The sequence below is a fragment of the Schistocerca gregaria genome, chromosome 1 (assembly GCF_023897955.1).
Source record: "Schistocerca gregaria isolate iqSchGreg1 chromosome 1, iqSchGreg1.2, whole genome shotgun sequence".
Taxonomy (NCBI): Eukaryota; Metazoa; Arthropoda; class Insecta; order Orthoptera; family Acrididae; genus Schistocerca; species Schistocerca gregaria.
The window spans coordinates 831782016-831804977 of record NC_064920.1 but is presented as its reverse complement, the minus strand read 5'-3'; the positions used below and the strand labels follow the sequence as shown (position 1 = coordinate 831804977).

Sequence of the window (22962 nt, the reverse complement as noted above, 5' to 3'; positions counted from 1 at the left end):
TGGACTGATGCATGCTGCGATGCAATTCGCGCACGGAGACATGCTCTCCACTTTTTTAACTGTCATCCTACAATGGCAAACTGCATTCATTATAAACAGATGCGTGCAAAGTGTCGCTGTGTTCTTCGCAATAGCAAGAAAGCTTCTCAGAATCATGAGTGTTACAATGCCGCCTTTACTATGAGGGAGCTAGATCACGCTCTCAGTTCATCGTGATCCTCCGCCACAGAGCCAGACGCTGTCCACATTTAGATGTTGCAGCACCTTTCTCTTGCGGGCAAGCACTTTCTGCTAAACACACACAATCACATCTGGGCAGAGGACACATTTCCCAGACTTTGACGTGAAGCCACAATCATACCCATACCTAAGTGTGGTAAGGACACAAACCTTCCTTTAAGCTATCTCCCCATCTCTCTTACCAGCTGTGTTTGCAAGGTGATGGAATGTATGATTCATGCCCGGCTTGTATGGTGGCTCGAGTCGTGCAATTTACTAATGAATGCGCAGTGTGGATTTCAAGCACGGCATACTGCAGTTGACCATCTCATTACTTGGTCCACCCATGTCATGAATGGTTTTCTGCGGAAATCCCAGACTGTGGTCATGTTTTTCGATTTGGAGAAGGGCTATGAAACCTGCTGGAGAAGTGGTATCCTCCGTACTCTTTACACGCAGGGCTTCCGTGGCTGCCTGCCCTGTTTCCTTCAGGAATTTTTAAAAGACCAAGTTTTCAAAGTGTGTGTGGCTTCTGCCTTGTTGGACAGTTTTATCCAGGAAAACGGTGTGCCTCTGGGTTCCATCCTGAACGTCGTCCTCTTTGCTATCGCCATTAAGCCTATAATGGCCTGTCTCCTGCCGGGCATCTCCGGCTCCCTTTTTGTTGATGATTTTGCCATCTATTGCAGTTCTCCATGGACCTGTCTCACTGAGTGTTATGTTCAGTGATGTATTTATCATCTTTACTCTTGGAGCATCGACAGTGGGCATCATTTTTCTACTGACAAACTGCATGTGTGACTTTCTGGTGGTGCAGTTGGTTTCTTCCACTATCTTTACATCTTGGTCCTCTTGCCCTTCCATCCTTTGAAACTATGAAATTCCTCGACTTATGTTTGATAGGAGACACTCTTGGTCCTTCCATGTGTCTTACCTGGCAGCCCGCTGTAAGCAGTTCCTCAGTGTTGTACATGTTCCTCATTGGTACTTCCTGGAGTGTGGATCGAAACCCCTCCTCCGTTTGTAGCGGTCCCTTGTCTGTTCGAAACTCGGCTATGGGTGCTTTGTGTGTCTGCACGCCCATCCTTCTTACACCGTCTCAATACTATACACCATTGAGGCATCTGTTTGGCCACTGGTGCCTTTTACACTAGCCCAGTTGATAGTCTGCACGCTGAAGCTGCTGAACTACCACTGCCGTGACTCTCTCCTCAGCAGGTATGCATGCCGTTTGTCTACCATGTGTGGCCACCCAATCCTTCTTCATTGATTCCCTTGATCGCCAGTATGGGGCATGTCCCTCTTCTCTGTTACCTCTATGGCGGCTTAACTCCACACTACCTGCAACTTTCCCAGTGGGTGTGAACCCTTCACCACTTTGGCTTCGTGAAGCGAACCATGTTAAACTTGTCCTTCATTCGCTTCTTGAGGACACTACTCCAGCCTCACTCTATTGCCTTCAGTTTCTCGATCTTCGCATGGGAATCCACAATAGTATCTTTAAGTACACCGATGGCACTCAACTGAGCATGGAGTCAAGTGTACCTTCATCATTGGCGACTGTGTCTTTCGATATCGGTTTCCAACACATTGCCGGTATTTCCAGTCGAACTCTTTGCCCTGTATCAGGCCACGGAGTACACACTTTTCAACTGTGTCCTCTGCTTGGACTTACCCAGTGCCCTTCAGAGTCTGTGTGTGCTGTACACTGCCCATCCCTTAGTGCAGTTGGTCCAGTCACTTGCTCACTCTTGGTAGAGCCACAGTGATGTTCATGTGGGTTCCTGGTCATGTTGGTCTGCCAGGAAACGAGGCTGCTGACGCTGCCCAGGCCGCAGTCCTCATACCTAAGCCCACTTGTTCCTATACTCCTCCTGATGATTTCTGTGTTGCCGTCTGTCAAGAGATGGTATCCCTTTGGCATTGCCAATGGTCCTACCTTCTTGGGAACAAGCTCTGGCTTATCAAGCCTCTCCCAGTGGCTTGGATGTGCTCCTCTCGGCCCTCCCACCAGGAGGAGGTCATTTTAACAAGGCTATGTATTGGGCACGGCCTTTTTAGTAATCATCATTTGGTAAGTGGTGGTGCCCCACCACTTTGTACATATTGTGCCCAAGTTTTAACTGTCCACCACTTTTTAACCGTTTGCCGTCTGAGTTATCGGCCGTTTTAGCAAATGATGCACGGGCGTTTTACTTTTTATCTGCCAAAGCAATATGGCGAAGGCCATTTAATTTTTAGCTTTGGGCCTCCATTTCTGTATGGTGTCTCTTTTTAGCCCTTTCTCCATGTCCCTGTTTTTAGCTGTCTTCTCTAATGTCACTTGGGACTGAGATACAGTTGTTTTTTAATTCCTTTCTGTCTTCATGTTCCAAAGTTTTGTCTTGGGCGTGCATGACCTCAGTTGTTTTTTGCGTCCTTAAGCAAAACAAAGCACAAATTCTCTTTTTTCACCTCTGGAACTAAGGCTGTGGTATACTGTTTTACATTTAAAGGAGACAGTGTGATTTTTAGGTATCTTATTTGATAGCAAACTGACTTGGTTGCCACATCTCAAGGAGCTGAAAACACGAGGCCTGAAAGTGCTGGATACTATGAAGTGCTTGAGTGGGAAGAACTGAGGTGCATATAGATCCTGCTTGCTGCAGTTCTATAAGGGTTTCGTATGATCACATCTTTATTATGGCTTGTCATGACCAACATATTAAAAGATACTGTACTCTGTACACCTCGAGAGCGTCATATTGGCCTATAGGATGAGCCCTATATCGAGCTTTTGTGCAGAGACAGGGGAGCCACTATTGGCTGCTCAGTGGCAGTTCCTTGTGACTAAACAGGCACTCAAGCTCCAGTCATTTCTGATTTCGCTGGCTTTCCCTGTAGCTATTAATCTTAAAATCCTTAGAATGACCCTATTGCCACATCCACAAGGCCATAATTGATCGGTATATGCTCTGCCCTGCCCTGGTTGTTACTGAAACCTAGAATGAATAAATTTAGATTTGACAGAGGGCAACAAATGGTTAACTCCAGATTGTTTTTAAGAATAAATTTATTACTGTTTTAAATGAGTACCAGAACTCTAATGTGGTTTGCACAGATGGGTCCAAAGAGGGAGACGCTGTCAGTTGTTCTGTCATTTTTCCTGCCTGTCTTTAGGTTCCATCTGCCTTGTGTGCATACTATCTTTTACATCAAACTTTATGTGATTTTTAAAGCTGTGGTTCCGATGAAATGTGAATCTGGATCCAAATTCTTCATATGTTCTGACCCACTTAGTGTGCTGTAGACAGTCCAGTTCTTCCTGGCCGGTTAGAATTGATGAAGTGTGTTTAACGTGACTTCGAATAGGACACAGCCCCCTGGCCCATGGCTTTTTTAGACGTGAAGAACTGCCTGTTTGTGATGCATGTAGTGTGCTGATTATGGTTCGCCACATTTGAACCAACTGTTATTTGTGTAATGACGAGAAGGTTCAAGCTGGTTTACTGACAGACCTGCCCTCAATTCTAGGTGGTGATGAACTGAATATGGCACATATTTTACAATTTTGTGTTTTGTCTACACTTCTACCTAAGCTCCTAGGTTGACACTTTTAATATGTTAGACAATGATTGGCTCGTCCAGTTACTATTTTTATGATCCGCAAGTCTTATTTTTCTGGACTTACATCTTGGTGACTGTCCAGATCAGATATAATTGTTTGTAATGGTCTGCCTTGACTCATTTGCTCCATTGTACCATTCAGAGGAGTCGTGTATGTTCATGCAAAAAGGGTACAACGGAACGTATGTGTCTTACGTTGCATTTTAGGCTGTCCTCATTTTGTGTGCTATAGCCCCATTCCTCTCACGTACGGGTGCTGATGACCGCAAAGTTTAGTGCACTTCAGATGCAGTAACAATAACAACAACAACAACAACACAACACTTCGAGAAAAATTTTATTTCTGAAGTTCTTGACAATGAGCCCTTTACATTGAATAATCTGCTTCCTCTTGAACATTTGAACATCTAGTTGTTAGCGTGTAAGTAACTGAAGCACTTAGTAAACTGGAAGAAGATGAGAAGCTGTGGTTTTTAAAGAATGTCCAACATTACAACACTGCTTGCAAATGTGTAATAGGAAGGGCATGCTTATAAGTACACCACTGAAAAGTTTTGAGCTTTTTTTAGATACTAAAGAAAGAATAAAGAGCAGAAGCTGCACTGTCATGTTAAATGTTGCAAGAATGATGCTGTTTGATGTCCAGCAAGATTTCTTATTTGAAAAAGATGACCCAGCTTTAAGAAATAAAGGTACCTAGAATTACTGGCAGCAATACATTTCAGAAAGAGACTCTTTTTCCATAGAGTTATCCAAATGTTTCTGTATTTCAAATGGAGATCTTCTCTGTATGTCCCACAGACAGACAGAGAAGATATTCCATTTGAAAGCCCACAGTAGGGGAAGATAAGGCAGCAATGACCAAAATATTTTAAAACTATGTTTTGACTATTTTGGGATAATACCCCCATTTTCTTTTTGCACTTAATAACTCACAGCTCATTAGGTGTGGATAGCAAACACATGCAACTTATATTGCTTATAAGGAAGAATGTGGGGGGAAAAAAACCTTGAATTAGAAGACAAGCAAAAATACAAAAGCAAAGGCATCTTGAAGAGATTAAAAATATGAATAATATGACAACAATAATCAACTGTTAGAACACCAACAGTATAAGTAGGTGCAAGAAGGACTTCTCTCAAGCTTCAGCTAAATTGATCAAAGCACTTGAAAAAATAATTTAAAGACAGCAGAATCAGCTGAGATGCACAAATCATCAATAATCCAGAAATGTTTTGTTAATCTTTTTCGAGTTTTGTAGATGTAGATGGTGGTGGTGGTTGGTTTGTAGGGCACTCAACTGTGCGGTCATCAGCACCCGTACGCATTCCCAATCTGAACACAGTCCAATCTCGCCACTTTTTCATGAATGATAATGAAATGATTAGGATGACACAAACACCCAGTCCCCGGGCAGAGAATTGGAAGTATAGAATATCATTAGTTGTAAAAATGTGATGTAAATTTTGTTTGTGAGTTACCAATATCGAATTTTCAATATCAAATTACCAACAGACCTGCATGTATTAATAAATTTGTATGAAGGAGAAAAATGGCCATACCCCATCCAGGATGATGATGATGATGATGATGATGATAATAATTATTTATTATGGCCTTAACCAGTCTTTTTGGTTTGGGAATTATCAAGAATAAAAACAATTCATTTATGCCATATCTGCTTCTTGAAATGATGACTCTTTTTGACCACCTTTCTAAAATATTTTGTCACCTTTTTCAAGTACCACCAAAGCTCCTCACCCTGCAAAGTGTGCAACTAGGCTGTGCTCACAAATGATGCACATTCATCCACTGCTTGTGCAAGGCTTGAACACAATTGTAATAAGTAATAAAACAAGCCAAATAATTCATACCAAGCTATTGTGTATTGAGAAATTCTGTGGTTTCCCAAAATTTCTGTAGGAAAATAATAGGTGAGGAGGACACAGCCGTTACTGTTCCCCTGCCATACCAAACTTGTGATTTCATTCCATCTGTAAAGAATTTGTTATTCATGGAATGTTAAACCCTAATCTTCTGTCATTCAAATTAGGTCATTTGGTTCTGAGTCGATGTTTATGTTTTGTTTTCTTCTTTTTGTAGGTGGTTGAAATGTTAACTGCTAAAGAAATAGAATTTGCAAAACAGCTGTTGGCATACTTGGACACAAATGACCTAATATCTTTGACAAAAACAACAACAAATGATGTCATTGTACCAACTTCAAGAAGTGGTAAGTTGTCTTTAATGTTTCCACATAAAAAAACATAGTGATGGTGTCAATAACAAGTGATATATTTGTATTTTTACTCTGAAAAATACTAATTAAAACATACAAGTATAATGAAAACTGTAGTAGACCATAGAAAAAGTAAAAAAACTTGTCTAAACATGTATATTTATGGCCAATCTGGATGCACTTTTCTCATTAATAAAAAAAGTTAAAAAAGGTACTATTTACCCATTTTTCCATTAACTTTCACTGTTTCCCATTCCACTTTTGCATATATGTTTTTTGTTTTTGTTTTTCTTTTCTATTCATTTATTTTTAGTTGTGACTTCCATGTTTTCATTGCTCCTCTGCCTGATTACCTGTATTTGTATTTGCTGATCATACCATCACATGTTGAGTGTAAAGTTCCAGCAGAAAATGAAAATAGTTCCAACCACCCTCTTCCAACATTTTGAATGCAAAGTAAACTTGGTACATGCTAGAAGCACATTACACTTTATTAGCATGAGCTATCTCTAACACGTCCATAAAATATCGTCTACAACATACTGCCTCTTCAGGTTTGCCAAAGACCTACCTCTATGCCTTGTCAGCTGAGGTTGATATCCACACAGATACATAGAGAGACATCTGTTTGCTGACTATAGAATGGAATGTGTGAAACCTGAGTTTCTCCTGGTGAATAAGATGTTCAAATAACTTACGGGATTGAAGCCGGGTTGCAATGTCGACAGCTGCTGTTATTTCAACAGGAGCACACTCTACCATTTTCAAGGCAAAACTGCAGCAAGTAAGCACTGTACAAGTGAATTTACATCAGTTTTCACAGAAGAAACTCTACACGCGCGCGCGCGCGCGCGCGCGCACACACACACACACACACACACACACACACACACACACACACACACGCCTGCACAATAGTGCCATCACAAACCAAAGATGACTGATGTCAGAAGTTATCGATAGTGAAATTTATAATCACCAGGTGAGGTAGCATAAGGTCTGTTCCTCTGTCTCTGTTTTTTTTTGACAGGTGAGAGAGCAGAATTCAAACAAAAACCACTGCTTCTATTTATAAGGTTACTTACTAATTTAATTTCAACAGTTTCCTTAATAATTCTATCCCCATAGCTGGAAACACGTGCCAGAATCTCAGTGTTATTGTATACCATAGGATGACCAGTGCTAGACAATGCTCTGCAATGGCAGATTTGCCCAGGTGTTGTAAGCTTGTGTGCTGGTTATGCTCCATATGTCGGTCCTCCACAGTCCTGATAGTTCGACCAGTATATGACATGCTGCAACTGCAGGGAATATGGTAGACACCTGCCTTATGCAAACCAAGATCTTCCTTTACAGAACCTAAAAGAACCTTGATCTGCTCGAGAAACACACTTTGCATCATATCTCCGCAAAATACAAACAATCCTGTTCAAAATGCTCTTTGCATAAGGCTAAAAGGCTGTAGATTTTGGTACCACCTTGATATTATCATCACTGGTGTGCAGTAGGTCCTAGTGCAATGCACATCTAATGTGTCTTCCACTACAACCACTCTGATAAAAGGTAGCTTTGAGCTGAAGTAACTAAGCTGACAGATTCTGTCGATGTCATGGGCCCTGTGAACCAAGATGTGAAGTACCCCTTCACATTGATTCGGATGGTGACAACTGTCAGCCTGCAGGTACAAATCAGTGTGAGTAGGCTTCGTACAAACAGCATTATCCAGCGTACCATCCACCTTCCTCCTGACCAACACGTCAAGGAAAGGAAAACAGCCATCCATTTCCACCTCCATTGTGAAATGAATATTTGTATCGTTTGAACCTGGCTTTCTTAAGTAATTCAAATTGTCACTGCCATGAGGCCAAACAACAAAAGAATCATCTACATACCTGAGCAAACATGCAGGTTGTGAAGTTGCCAACTCCAAAACATGTTCCTCGAAATATTCCATTTACCAATGGGGCAATAACATGTGACAACAGGCTCCCCATCGCAGCTCCATTTGTCTGCTCGTAGTACTGCTCATTGAATAAAAAGTAAGTGGAAGTCAACACATGTTGAAGTAGGTTAGTTAATTCAGCATCAAACCTAAACTCAAGTAACCATAACAAACAAGAGTGAAGAGAGAGACTGCATAAAAACTTGCCAGAATAGTCATTCAGATGCATTCCCTGTGACATAAGAAATCAGCCTAGTTCTTAATGTGGTGCTCACATCGACCTACTGAAGGGATCAATAGATTAGCAATATGTTTTGACACACGATACTCCCATACAACCTAGGGGGAATAGCACAATGGTCTCCTGCCATAAGGTACTTTTCTCCTGGAGGCTGTTAGTCTTTCTCTCAAGACTTATTGTGTGTCAGCACCAATCCTGCGATACATTGAATCAGTGTGTAAGCAAACAACAGTAGCATTGCCCATGTCTGCAGGTAAAATAACAATATCTGGACCAACTCTTGGTGAACATACGGCAAACCTGTCAGTCACTGTAATAAAATCTTGATAATAAAATCATCCACTAGCAAATACTTTGGAATCAGTGCAAAATTTAAACCTTCCCCTAGAACGAGTAAAGCTGTGTCATCAAAAGCTTTCTCTGTGAGATTCATCTCAGAACTTAAAAAAATTTGTATTAGACTCCAAACCAAGGAAACATTCAAATTTCGCCAAATGCCGGGCAGTTACTACTACTACTACTAGGCCCTACAGCCCATCCTGTGCCCTTCTTCAATTCCGTCCACCCATTTCTTTCTGAGATGTCCCTTCTGCCGTCTGCTTCCGGCCTCACCATCAAAAATCTTCTTACATGTTCTATCTTCCTCCTTTCTGACCACGTGCCCTGCCCATCGCAGTCTTCTTATTTTAATGATAGTGACAGTCAGGTTCTTCAAAATGTTGTTCTAATTCTGCATTCGTACAGATGTGCCAGCCTTCTTGATCGTGTATTGGGCCGTATATTTTACACAGAACCTCTCTCTCCAAAATGCTAAGGATCCTTTCCTCATTTGCGGTCATGGTCCATGTCTCGGCACCATACATAACAACTGGTCTTATAATTGTTTTGTAAATGAGGACTTTAGATTTTCGTGATAGAAATGAGCTCCTAAATATGGTTAGTGAGACAAAGTAGCATCTGTTGCCTGCTGCTATTCTACCTTTCATGTCGCTGCAGATGTCATTGTCTCTGTGATAGTCAGTCAAAAGTACTTGAAGTCTCTCACTCTTTCAAACTCCTTGTCAGCTATCCTGAGATTTGGTAGATTTCGCTGGTTGGTCATTGCCGTATATTTGGTCTTTTCAACATTGAATACCAGGCCAAGTTTCCTTGCGGCTCTCTCCAGTTGTTGATAGGCTTCAGCCAACACAGTGATGTTTTGTGCGAGTAATGCCACATCATCTGCGTAGACCAGGTACTGCAGTGACTGATTAAAAATGGTTCCTCCCCTATATATCTCTATCTGACTTAAGACATTTTCTAGGCAGAGGTTGAATAGCAGTGAGGAGATATTGTCACCCTGTCTCAGTCCCTTGTTCACTTCCACTTATATAAAGCTGCGTAACATTTTCAAGTAGTATGCGCAGTGTGAAGATTTAGTCAGTTGTTGACCTATTTCTTCTAAAGCCACTCTTATAGTCTCCAGTTTTCTCTTCCACATAGGGAGTAAGCCTCCTAGTTAGGATCTTGGAGAACACACTATATGTAGTATTTAGCAGGGACATTCCTCAGTAATTCTGGCAGTTTAATTTATCTCCTTTTTTATGTATGGGACACACAATAACCGTTTCCCACTCCATTGGCATGCTCTCCTCCTGCCAGATGTTCAGTATTACTTTCTGTATTGCTTTCCACAATGCTTCCCCACCATATTTGAGCAGTTCCACTTGGATCTTATCTTCTCCAGGTGCCCTATTATTTTTTAAGGTCTTGATGGCTTGATCACTTCTCCCAGTGTGGGTTCTGGTGTTAAGGCCTCTGGTCCATAATAAGTTATTTCCACCAGTTCTTCTTGTTCTAATCCTTTTACTTCTGGAACCAGTAACTCTTGGAAGTATTCTGCCCATCTGTCGAGTATTTTATTACTATCCCCTATCAAATCCTCTTCTTTATTTCTACATATATTTATTCTACCTTGAAACCCAGCCTTTCCTTCTTTAATCTTTTGGCACATTTCACGTACTTACTTCTCTTCTCCTAGCTGTTCAATTTCTTCCACGTTTTTTCTTTTCTAGTACTCTTTTCATCTTTCTGAAAACCCTCTTAGCTACACAGCATTACTCATTATATTCATTCAGATTTGCTCTAGTTCTTCTATTAAATAATTTGATTCGCGCTATGTTACACTCCTCAGTTCTTCTCATACATTCATTATCAAGCCAATCTGCCTTCCTCTGAGCCTGTTACATGTCCCAAAACCTCCCCGGCTGCCTCGAGGATTGCAGTCTTATATAGTTCACACATTATTTCTATATGTTCGTTTGATGACTGGCAGTTACAGAATGAAATTCCCGGCCAGGTTGCAACAGTGAAGCACTGTCCAGCGGATCCAAAGAAAAATCCAAAGTTTTTGGAGCATTCATTAAATGAAGCCAAAACAGTTCCTTAGAAATAATATCTGTTGACAGATGTAATGGATCCTTTTATGAACAAGCACGTTGCTTGATGCAGTTGGTGGCAGGAGAATATATGCACTACTTCGGCAAACGTCGGAACACTATTTTCATCACAACCCCTGAACAAAAATGACAATGCAAATTGCAATCTTACTCTACTGCTGCAAAGTTCACTCTACCTCTGCGAGCAGTGATACATTTCCTATCTGAAGAGGTAACAGTGTGGGACCTTAGTTTCTCCTGGTGTACACAAAGTTCAGTAACTTATGGGAATGCAGCCGGGTGACGTCATTGATGATGTCACCCATCTACATTCCTGTAAGTTATTTGAACATAGAAAGGAATAACCAACAAGTTAAGTAAAACTCATGCGTGGGACTGAAATATCTGTGATTGATTTAAATGTCTTTTTTGGAAATTAATAAATAAAAATTTAGTTGTAGATTAACTCATGGGGACACCAGTGTAGACCTTGTGCTAAGTAGTAGATCCAAAATTTTTTGGCGAATGAATGCAAAGGATGAAGCCAGTGACTATAGTGCTGTTACAGACTTAATTAATTCAGATGTTAAGACAAACATTAATAGACGTGTATGTGCCTAGTAGTTGTTGAAATACGGGAAAGACCTGCTGTGGATCAGTAGCCATTTTCAAAAGTTGCTAAGAAAGTACAGTTTGTGTTACAATAGATTTAAGCTAATTCAAAGCCCTGTTGGCTAACAGGGAATTGTATTATTTTCAGATAATTAATTGTGTGATATTCCAAGACATACACTGAGGATCTACATCTACATCTACATCTACATCCATACTCCGCAAGCCACCTGACGGTGTGTGGCGGAGTGTACCCTGAGTACCTCTATCGGTTCTCCCTTCTATTCCAGTCTCGTATTGTTCGTGGAAAGGAGGATTGTCGGTATGCTTCGGTGTGGGCTCTAATCTCTCTGATTTTATCCTCATGGTCTCTTCGCGAGATATACGTAGGAGGGAGCAATATACTGCTTGACTCTTCGGTGAAAGTTTGTTCTCGAAACTTTAACAAAAGCCCGTACCGAACTACTGAGCGTCTCTCCTGCAGAGTCTTCCACTGGAGTTTATCTATCATCTCCGTAATGCTTTCGCAATTACTAAATGATCCTGTAACGAAGCGCGCTGCTCTCCGTTGGATCTTCTCTCCCTCTTCTATCAACCCTATCTGGTACGGATCCCACACTGTTGAGCAGTATTCAAGCAGTGGGTGAACAAGCGTACTGTAACCTACTTCCTTTGTTTCTGGATTGCATTTCCTTAGTATTCTTTCAATGAATCTCAGTCTGGCATCTGCTTTACCGACGATCAACTTAATATGATCATTCCATTTTAAATCACTCCGAATGCCATGTTAAAAAGATAAAAACTATTGTGATTGTATAAATGAAATAAAAAATTCATAGGTAGCCTGCAGTAAAGACATTTTCTTGTAAATTAGTGTAGTTTTATACTCGCAGACATGGAGGAGGAGGAGGAGGAGGAGTAGTAAATGACGGAATTCTGTTTTTGTAAAACTACTATAGTTTACTGCCGATTTTTCGGTCAATGCAGAGGCAGAACATCACACAACATGCCTCCCTCCTAGCCTCTACAACATCAGGTGGTGATTTTAAAACAGACTGGTCAACTGTTTAAGCACAATCAGTTCTGCAGAGCAAGCAGGTAGACTGTTAATAAAAATGCAGGTTTCATAAGAATGTTGATAACTAAAGCAGTGTGTTAAGAGGTTATCAGGTGCTAGTAGCAAGAATGTGCTGGTGCAACTGCAGTATCACATCACATGTAAATCTTCATATTTTCTCCATAAGTATGAATTGTGACCTTATATATAAACAGCGATACTATATACTATAGAGGTTGTTTCAAAATTCGCCCAGAATCACAAAACAGTTTCTTCTACTTCAATGAAGATAGAAATATGGGGTGAATTTTAACTTAAATCTGCCGCTAAGGCGACAAATTTGTTATTTTCAAAAGAACCACCTGCTTTTACAAGGATGTCTTTTACAAGCAAGCACATACAATCTTGGGGTACTTTTTACATGTACATTTAAGGTCAAAGTTTCATTTACTTGTCATAAATGTTGCATGTGTCCTGTATTGGATACCTGACAAACATCCAGGTGACAACCAGACTCATCCCCTACTGTTGCAAGCATGTCTGAAGTTGCTGCATTCACTGCTGTTGCTGTGCAGTGTCACAGCTCACCCAAAATTGTAGGAAGGGAGGCAAATACACAATCTTTGACAAATGCTCATAATAATAATAAAACAAACTATGAGCTCAAGCAACCTGGAGGCCATTAGTGCAATGCAAGATCCATACACCCCTTACACTGTAGGAGGTGCATTGACATACTCTTGATAAAACTCCCCTTGCACAGTTGTAATTGAATTGTGTCTGTTGAAAAGGGGAATGCAAAACTCTTTATTTGTAGGTATGTTATTTTCATCTTGACTTGGTGAACATTAGGTCATGAACAAGCAAGCTAGTTGTACCAAGAGACATCTTACTGGTAGCCTCATGAATCTGCAACTCAGAGCTGGTGCCAAAGTAAACTTTAAGGTTCGACAAGTAACTTCAAACTTACCGGAAGGCTATATCCTCAGTCTTATGAAATCAGATGAATCTTTTTTCAGCACACTGTATTTTTTTCTTATTCGATTTGATTACTAAATTCAAGGCTTTCTTTCTAACATGCAGGCAAAAAAATGATCCATCTAAAACCAGTCCAAGAAACTTACAGAGACAGGCAGTGCATACGCCATACCAGACATCAGTTTTTCCAACTCATCTGTTAGGTAATCACAAAAATTGTTTGGTTACTAAAAAGTTGTAACTCTTCTGGGTACGATCGTATCTGAGGCACTGTACTAAAATGCTGTGTTTATTTGGAAGTGCCACCTACGAGTTATCTTCATAACCAACTGATAAATCAAGCAGGATCAATATATAAAAGTCAAAACAAGCAAGTGACACCAAATTGTAGACTGATCTCCCTTCTTACCATGTTTTCTCAAATTTTCGAGTAAGTAGCTTGCAACAGAATTCTGGTCCATGTTTCTGAGATAAATCTCTTAACAGCTGCCCAGTTTTGCTTCCATAAATGCATTAGGCAATATATATCATCTCAGACTCGAATATAGTAGAATTTAACAGTAAAGCTATCCTGTTGGCATTTTCTGTGATGATGCCAAGGCATTTGATTTGTAGATTATAAAATTGTTCTAGGGAAACTAAAGTAGTATGGCTTTAAATGTCTTCCCATTGCATGGATGGAGTTATATCTTAAGAATAGAAAACAGAGGGTCACATTAGCAGATTTTTCAATAGCAACAAGATTACATCCATGTGGGGAAACATTACTCTACAAGGTTCGGTGCTTGACTCTCTCGTGCTCCTCGTCTACAAATAACATCTACCTCGGACATTGCGGGACTTCTTAGAAACTAATGTTTGCTGATGACACAAGGATGTTGACAAAATACCCTAATGGAACAGGCTTACAGCTGGTTTGCAGCTGATGGGTTAATAAACTGAGCTAGCACCAGCCTGTGGCTAAACTAACCATAAAGCTCAGCTCTGCCTGCTTTGCACTCTCAAATCTCTTTCACTGTGGTGATCTGCTGTCAGGATTGGTAGCACACTTGACTTAGCTTAACTCAGTTCTGTCATGTGGCATATCTTCTGGGGCATAGCAGCTGAAGTAAAAAAGGTATTTATTCTACTTATGTATGCAATAAGAATATTGAACAATGCAAACTCCACGGTAGAATGACGAGAATATTTTGGAGAAGATACATCGTTACTCAGTATGTAGAAGAGATGCTGCGTCACAGACAGGCACAACGAAAAGACTGCTATACTTCAGCTTTTGGCCAAAAGGCCTTCTGAAGTACTGCGTACGCCTCCCCCTCCCCCCCTCTCCCCCCCCCCCCCCCCCCCCCCCCCCACACACACACACACGACCACTGTCTCTGCTCACTGTAGCCAGACTGCAGACAGCAACAGTGTGTGATGGGAAAAGCAATCTGACAGGGGTGGTAGGTTGAGGAGGGGGAGAAGGAGGGGGAGGGATAGCATGGTAGGGGTGGTGTAGGGGTAGTGCTACTTGTGGGAACGTGTAGGGACATGGTGGGGAGAGGGTAAGGACGCTAGATGCAGCTGGGAGGTTTGTGGGGGGGGGGGGGGGGGGGGGGGAGTAGAATAGTGGGTGCATTGGTGGAATAGAAGGCTGTGTAGGTTACAGGAATGTGGGATATATTCCAAGCAGATTACCCACCTGCACAATTTAAAAAAGCTGGTGTTGGTCAGAAGGAACTAGGTGACACAGGCTGTGAAGCAGTCATTGGAAGGAAGCATGTCATGTTGGGCAGCATGTTCAGTAACAGGGTGTTTGAGCTCTCTGGTGACCACAGTTTGTCATGCTGACAGATAGATTGTTGTCATGCCCATGTAAAAAGCAGCACAGTGGTTTCAGCTTTGTTTGTAGATTGTATCTGCTTCTATACTGTGCAAACAATTGCAGAGTGCATGGGAGAGGGTATGTCTCTTTGTATCAGTTATCAGGTTTCTTCTCATTCCATTCACGTATGGAGCACCTGAAGAATGAATGTTGAAATGCATTTGTGTGTGCTGCAATTAATCTAATCTTGTCCTCACAACCCCTATGTGGGCAATAAGTAGTGTGTTACAGTATATTCCTACAGTCATCATTTAAAGCCAGTTCTTACAACTTTGTAAGTAGGCCTTTCAGGTGATAGTTTGTGTCTGTCTTAGAGTCTCCCGGTTCATCTCTTTGACACTCTCCCATGAGTCGAACAAATGTGTCACAATTCTTGCTGCTTTTATCTTTATACTTTCAGTATTCCCTCTCAGTCCTATTCGGAACGGGTCCCACATACTTGAGCAGTTTTCCAGAAAGTGGCACATGCGTGCTTTGTAAGCTATCCCCTTTGTAGATTGACTGCATTTTTCCAGTATTCTACCAATAAACCAAAGACTGCCACCTGCTTTACCCATGATTGAGCCTCTGTAATCATTCCTTTTCATATCTCTACAAAGTGTTACATCAAGGTGTTTGTAGGAGTTGACTGATTCCAGCTGTGACTCATTTATATTATAGTAAGAGGACACTAATCTTTTTCATTTTGTGAAGTGCGCAGTTTACATTTATGAACATAAAGCAAGGTGCCAATCTTTGCACCACTTCAAAATCTTGTCAAGGTCTGACTGAATATTTATGCATCTTCTTCCAGGCAGCACTTCATGTCGAAGTTACTTCTATATCTGGCAAGTACTCTACATCCAAGATAAAATGCTGCTGCATCCTGCCTACCAAAAAATCCTCAATCTAGTCACAAATTTTGCTTGGTACCCCATATGCTCATACTTTTGACACGATGTGTATAAGTGGTACCAAGTCAAACGCTTTTCAGGAATCAAGAAATATTGCAGCTAGCTGACTGCTGTGATCCAAAGCTTTCAGTATGTCATGTGAGAAAAGCACGACTTGTGTTTCACATGATTGACGTTTTCAAAATCCACACTGGTTGGCATGGAGGTGGTCATTCTGGTAGAGATACTTCATTATGTTTGAGCTCAAAATATGTTCCAAGATTCTACAGGAAATCGACATTGAGGGTATTGGACAGAACTTTTGTGGCTCACCTATACTACCTGAGTGTGACCTGTTCTTTCTTCCAACTACTGAGCATGGTCTTTTGTTCGAGGGAACTGCAATGAATTTTAGTTAACAGAGGGGCTAACTCAGCCACAAATTCAGTATAGAAGCTGATAGGGATTCCATTGGAACCCTGGAGACCAGTTCACTTTGAACGATTTTAGCTGACTGAAGATCGTTTCAGTGGTGCGAGGGTTAAATTGAGACAATTTTCCTAAGTTTTCCTTTGTAAAACCACATTTGTAAACAAACTTTTCAGCTTTTGCTTTGCTACCCTCAATTTCAGTTCCTGTCTCATTTGTGTGTGGCTGGACATTAACTTTGGTGCCACAAATAACCTTTACATATGACCAGACTATTGTCACAGGTACCACTGCATTTGATGGGATAGGAGATGTCTGTGGCAGGACTGGTATAGGTGATAGTGATATTGGTGGTGGTGGTGGTGGTGGTGGTGGTGGTGGTGGTGGTGGTGGTGGTGGTGGTGGAGGAGGAGGAGGAGGAGGAGGAGGAGGATGTATGGGACAGGTCTTGCATCTAAATCTATTGTGGGAATATGAGCTGTGAGGCAATAGCTGGGTGGAGTAGGGATGTACAGCATTGTTGCGGAGATTTGGTGGGTGGCAGAGTATCATTGTGGGAGGAGTGAGAATTATAATGGGTAGGATATTTGTCACTTTAGGGCACGAAGAGAGGTAGTCGAAACCCTGACAGAGAATGCTATTAAGTTGCTTGAGTCCTAGTAGGTGGGTGATCAGTCACAAGGGCAGTGTCCCATTGTGGGACAGATGGTGGGTATGTGGGAGGTGGTAGGTGACGAGATATAAGGCACAGGAAATCTGTTTCTGTACAAGGTTGGGAGGGTAAGTGCGGTCTGTGAAGACCTTAGTGAGACCCTTGGTATATGTGGAGGGTGACTGCTCTTCACTACAGAAATGACACATATGTGTGGCTAATCTGTAAAGGACTTCCTGGAATGGAACGGATGGCAGCTGTCAAAATAGTGGCGGTATCGTTGGTTATTGAACGGAGGTACTGTTGTAGCCATCTTTGAGGTGGAGGTCAGCATCGATGAAGGCAGCCTGCTTGGTTGAGGAGGTGAAACGAATGGGGAGAACGTGTTGAGGTTCCATAGGAATGTGGTTAGTGTGTCACCCTCGGTCCAGGTCACAAAGATGTCATCAATGAATCTGAACCAGGTGAGGGGTTTGGGATTTTGGGTGGTTAGGAAGGATTCTTCTAGATGATCCATGAATAGGTTGGCATGGGATGGTGTCATGTGGGTGCCCATTGCTGCACCAAGGATATGTTTGTAGGTGATGCCTTAGAAGGAAAACGAACTGTACGTGAGGATATAGTTGATTGTGGTTACCAGGAAGGAGGTTGTAGGTTTGGAGTCAGGTAGGCATTGAGAAAGTTAGTGTTCAATAGTGGCAAGGCCATGGGCCTTGAGGATGGTTCAGAGGAAGGATGCTGTGTGGTAAAGGAGCAGGAACATTGGAGGAAGTAGTTGGTGTCTTTTCATATAGGTTGGTAGGTTATGGCTTATGGACTGAAGGTGTTGGTCTATGATCACAGGGATTCTCTCAGCAGGGGCACAGCAGCCACTAGGCTGCCCAGGGTGGTTGGGTCTATGGACTTCCAGAAGCATGTAGAAGGTAGCAGTGTAGGGAGTGTTGGGGATGGGGAGAGGGAATTCTCATGCTGTGCAGTCCCGAATTCGTGCATCTCATCTCTCACTCTGAAACTCTTGCCATCCAGAAACTAGACCAGCATGCACAATGCCATCTCAAAAAACTATCAAACCTGTTCACCTTCTATTCCCACCTTGGACTGCCTTTATTCACCACCTCTACAAGAGTCTCCCAGCCATCTCCAAAACCCCTCATAGCTGATAAACCATGCCTCTCAGATTTACTACATTTACCACACTCCCAGAAACAGCCTTCTTCCACCATACAGAATCCAGAACCTAAACAGACCCAAAACACTTTCATGAAACTTTCCTCCGAAAGCCTAAGCCCTCCAGAAGTATCAGTCCTTTCTAGAGGCCATACCTCTTGCTCCACTTCAAAATTCAATCATACTGGACTTGATAAATTAGGATTAGACACCGTAGGAGGTGGTGTCTTCATTGCAGTTGACAAAAATATTGTGTCTACTGAGGAAGTAGTGTTTGATTGTGAAGTTATCTGGACACATTTAACAGGGCTAGAGGAAATAAAGTTAATTGTTGAGTGTTATTACCGGCCACCAGGTTCCACCGTGACAGTTCTAGAATCATTCAAAGGGAGTCTACATTCTGTATCGCAGAAGTACCCGGATCGTGCTATATTAGTTGGAGGTGACTTCAACCTACCTAGTATAGACTGGGATGTCTATGGATTCATTACAGGTGGTACAGACAAGCTGCCGTGTGAATTACTTTTGAACACATCATCCGAAAACTGTCTTGAGCAGCTAAATCGACAGCCAATGTGTAATGGAAATATTTTAGATCTGGTAGCCACGAACAGACCAGACCTCATCGACGGTGTCAGTGTTGAGACAGAGATTAGTGATCATAATGATGTCATTACAACTATGGTTACGAAAGTTAAAAAGTCAGTCAAGAAGGCTAGGAGAGTATTCTTACTAGAAAGAGCACATAAGCAGTTCTTAGCATCCCACTTAGTAAATGAATCGACTTCATTTACTTCTGGTATGATGGACGTGGAAGAATTATGGGCAAATTTTAAACACACTTTAAATCACACATTGGACAAGTATGTGCTGAAAAAGTGGGTTACGGACGGAAAAGACCCACTGTAGTTTAACACCACAATTCGGAGAATGCTCAGGAAGCAAAGGCAGTTACACTCGCGGTACAAGAAAGATCGGGAGAATGAGGACAGGCAAAAGTTAGTAGAGATTCGTGCTGCTGTAAAAAGAGCGATGCATGAAGCATTCAACCACTACCACTGTCATACCGTAGCAAAAGATCTTGCTGAAAACCCAAGGAAATTCTGGTCTTACGTAAAATCGGTAAGCAGGTCGAAGGCTTCCATCCAGTCACACACTGATCAGTCTGGCCTGGCACCGGAAGACAGCAAAATGAAAACTGAAATTTTAAATTTAGCATTTGAGAAATCTTTCATGCACGAGGATCGTACAAACATACTGCCATTTGAGTATCGTATAGATTCCCGTATGGAGGACGTAGTGATAGACATCCCTGAGGTTGTGAAGCAGCTGAATGAGTTGAAAGTAAATAAATCACCAGGTCCTGATGGGATTCCAATTTGGTTTTAGAGAGAGTACTCTACTGCATTGGCTCCTTACTTAGCTTGCATTTACCGCAAATCTGTTGCCCAACGTTAACTCCCGAGCGACTGGAAAAAAGTTCAGGTGATGCCTGTATATAAGAAGGGTAGAAGGACGGATCCTCAAAATTACAGAACAATATCCTTAACATCGGTTTGTTGCAGGATTCTTGAACATATTCTCAGTTCGAATATAATGAATTTCCTTGAGACAGAGAAGTTGCTGTCCATGCATCAGCACGGCTTTAGAAAGCATCACTCCTGTGAAGCGCAACTCGCCCTTTTTTCATGGTATCTTGCAAACCATGGATGGAGGGTATCAGATGGATGCCATATTCCTTGGCTTGCGGAAAATGTTTGACTCGCTGTCCCACTGCAGACTCCTAACTAAGGTACAAGTATGTGAGTGGCTCGAAGACTTCTTAAGTAATAGAACCCAGTACGTTGTCCTCGATGGTGAGTGTTCATCGGAGGTGAGAGTATCATCTGGAGTGCCCCATGGAAGTGTGGTAGGTCTGCTGTTGTTTTCTATCTACAGAAATGATCTTTTGGATAGGGTGGATAGCGATGTGCGGCTGTTTGCTGATGATGCTGTGGTGTACGGGAAGGTGTCGTCCTTGAGTGACTGTAGGAGGATACAAGATGACTTAGACAGGATTTGTGATTGTTGTGAAGAATGGCAGCTAACTCTAAATATAGATAAATGTAAATTAATGCAGATGAATAGGAAAAAGAATCCTGTAATGTTTGAATTCTCCATTAGTAGTGTAGTGCTTGACACAATCACGTCAATTAAATATTTGGGTGTAACATTGCAGAGCTATATGAAGTGGGACAAGTATGTAATGGCAGTTGTGGGGAAGGCGGATAGTCGTCTTTGGTTCATTGGTAGAATTTAGGGTGGATGTGGTTCATCTGTAAAGGAGACTGCTTATAAAACACTAATACGACCTATTCTTGAGTACTGCTTGAGCATTTGGGATCCCTATCAGGTCGGATTGAGGGAGTACATAGAAGCAGCTCAGAGGTGGGCTGCTAGATTTGTTACTGGTGGGTTTGATCATCACGCGAGTGTTACGGAAATGCTTCAGGAACTTGGGTGAGAGTCTCTGGAGGAAAAGAGGCGTTCTTTTCGTGAATCACTATTGAGGAAATTTAGAGAACCAGTATTTGAGGCTGACTGCAATACAATTTTACTGCCTCCAACTTACATTTCACGGAAAGACCACAAAGATAAGATACGAGAGATTAGGGCTCGTAAAGAGGCATATAGGCAGTCATTTTTCCATCGTTGTGTTTGGGAGTGGAACAGGGAGAGATGATGCTAGTTGTGGTCTGAGGTACCCTCCGCCACGCGCCGTATGGTGGATTGCGGAGTATGTATGTAGAAGTAGATAAATACCCCTTCTCTCTTTCTTCCGGTCCCTATAATCGAAACACTTTTTCGCCATCAATCCTACCCATCAGAATCAGTTCAAAAGCAATTTGAACCATGCCTGACTCATTTCATCCATCCATCCATGATCCAACCCCACTGCCTACAAATCACCTCCTTTTAACACTACAGAATGTCCAGAATGAATTTTTCACTTTGCAGAAGTGTAAGCTCTGAAATAAAACTTCCTGGCAGATTAAAAGGACCAAAACTCAAACTTTGGGCCTTTGCCTTTCACAGTCAAGTGCTCTACCTCCTGAGATACCCAAGCGTGACTCACAACCTGTCTTCACAGCTTCTGCCAGTACTTCATCTCCTACCTACAAAACTTGATTGAAGTTCTCCTGTGAAACATGAAGGACTAGCAATCGTTGAAGAAGGAACATTGTGGAGACATAGTTCAGCCACAGCCTGGGGGATTGTATTCAGAATAAAATTGTCACTATGCAGCAAAGAGTGCGCTGATACGAAATTTCCTGGCGTATAAAAACTGCACGCTCTGGTGTAAATTAAATTCATTCTCGAAACGTCCCTCAGGCTGTGGCTAAGCCATGTCTTCGCAATATCCTTTTCTTCACAATAGCTACATCAACATTTATACTCTGCAAGCCACCCAATGGTGTGTGGTGGAGGGCACTTTACGTGCCACTGTCATTACCTCCCTTTCCTGTTCCAGTCGCATATGGTTTGCGGGAAGAATGACTGCCGCAAAGCCTCCCTGCGCGCTCGAATCTCTCTAATTTTACATTCGTGATCTCCTCGGGAGGTATAAGTAGGGGGAAGCAATATATTCGATACCTCATCCAGAAACACACCCTCTCGGAACCTGGACGGCAAGCTACACCGCGATGCAGAGGGCCTCTCTTGCAGAGTCTGCCACTTGAGTTTGCTAAACATCTCCATAACGCTATCACACTTACCAAATAACCCTGTGACGAAACGCGCCGCTTTTCTTTGGATCTTCTCTATCTCCTCTGTCAACCCAACCTGGTACATATCCCACACTGATGAGAAATACTCAAGTATAGGTCGAAAGAGTGTTTTGTAAGCCACCTCCTTTGTTGATGGACTTCATTTTCTAAGGACTCTCCCAATGAATCTCAACCTGGCACCCGCCTTACCAACAATTAATTTTATACGATCATTCCACTTCAAATCGTTCCGTACACATACTCCCAGATATTTTACAGAAGTAACTGCTACCAGTGTTTGTTCCGCTATCATATAATCATACAATAAAGGATCCTTCTTTCTAGGTATTCACAATACATTGCATTTGTCTATGTTAAGGGTCAGTTGCCACTCCCTGCACAAAGTGCCTAACTGCTGCAGATCTCCCTGCATTTTGCTGCAATTTTCTGATGCTGCAGCTTCTTTGTCTACTACAGCATCATCTGCGAAAAGCCACATGGAACTTAAGACACTATCTACTAGGTCATTTATATATATTGTGAAAAGCAATGGTCCCATAACAGTCCCCTGTGGCACGCCAGAGGTTACTTTAACGTCTGTAGACGTGTCTCCATTGAGAACAACATGCTGTGTTCTGTTTGCTAAAAACTCTTCAATCCAGCCACACAGCTGGTCTGATATTCGGTAGGCTCTTACTTCCAGGAGTATTATCCCTGCAAGTTTCACAGAATTTCTTCTGTGATAGGTAGGAGATGAGGTACTGGCAGAAGTAAAGCTATCAGGACAGGTCGTGAGTTGTTCTTAGGTAGCTAAGTTGGTAGAACACCTGTGCATAGTTTTAATCTTCCAGATTGTTTTATTCCAGAATTTCTTAACATTACACTTTGCCTCACCATAATTCCCCAAAGCCCTCAAC

General features: G+C 42.0%; 1 protein-coding gene across 4 annotated transcripts in view; it reads left to right on the top strand.

The window, feature by feature from the left end:
• Positions 1 to 22962, top strand: part of LOC126272065 (uncharacterized) — a 72408-nt gene that overhangs the window by 11664 nt on the left and 37782 nt on the right. For all 4 annotated transcript variants that reach the window (XM_049974635.1, XM_049974625.1, XM_049974616.1 and 1 more), the window contains exon 2: positions 5930 to 6059. In XM_049974635.1, the coding sequence (XP_049830592.1) occupies positions 5939 to 6059 (121 nt within the window). In that variant the 5' untranslated portion in view covers positions 5930 to 5938. The remainder of the gene's footprint in view (positions 1 to 5929; positions 6060 to 22962) is intronic.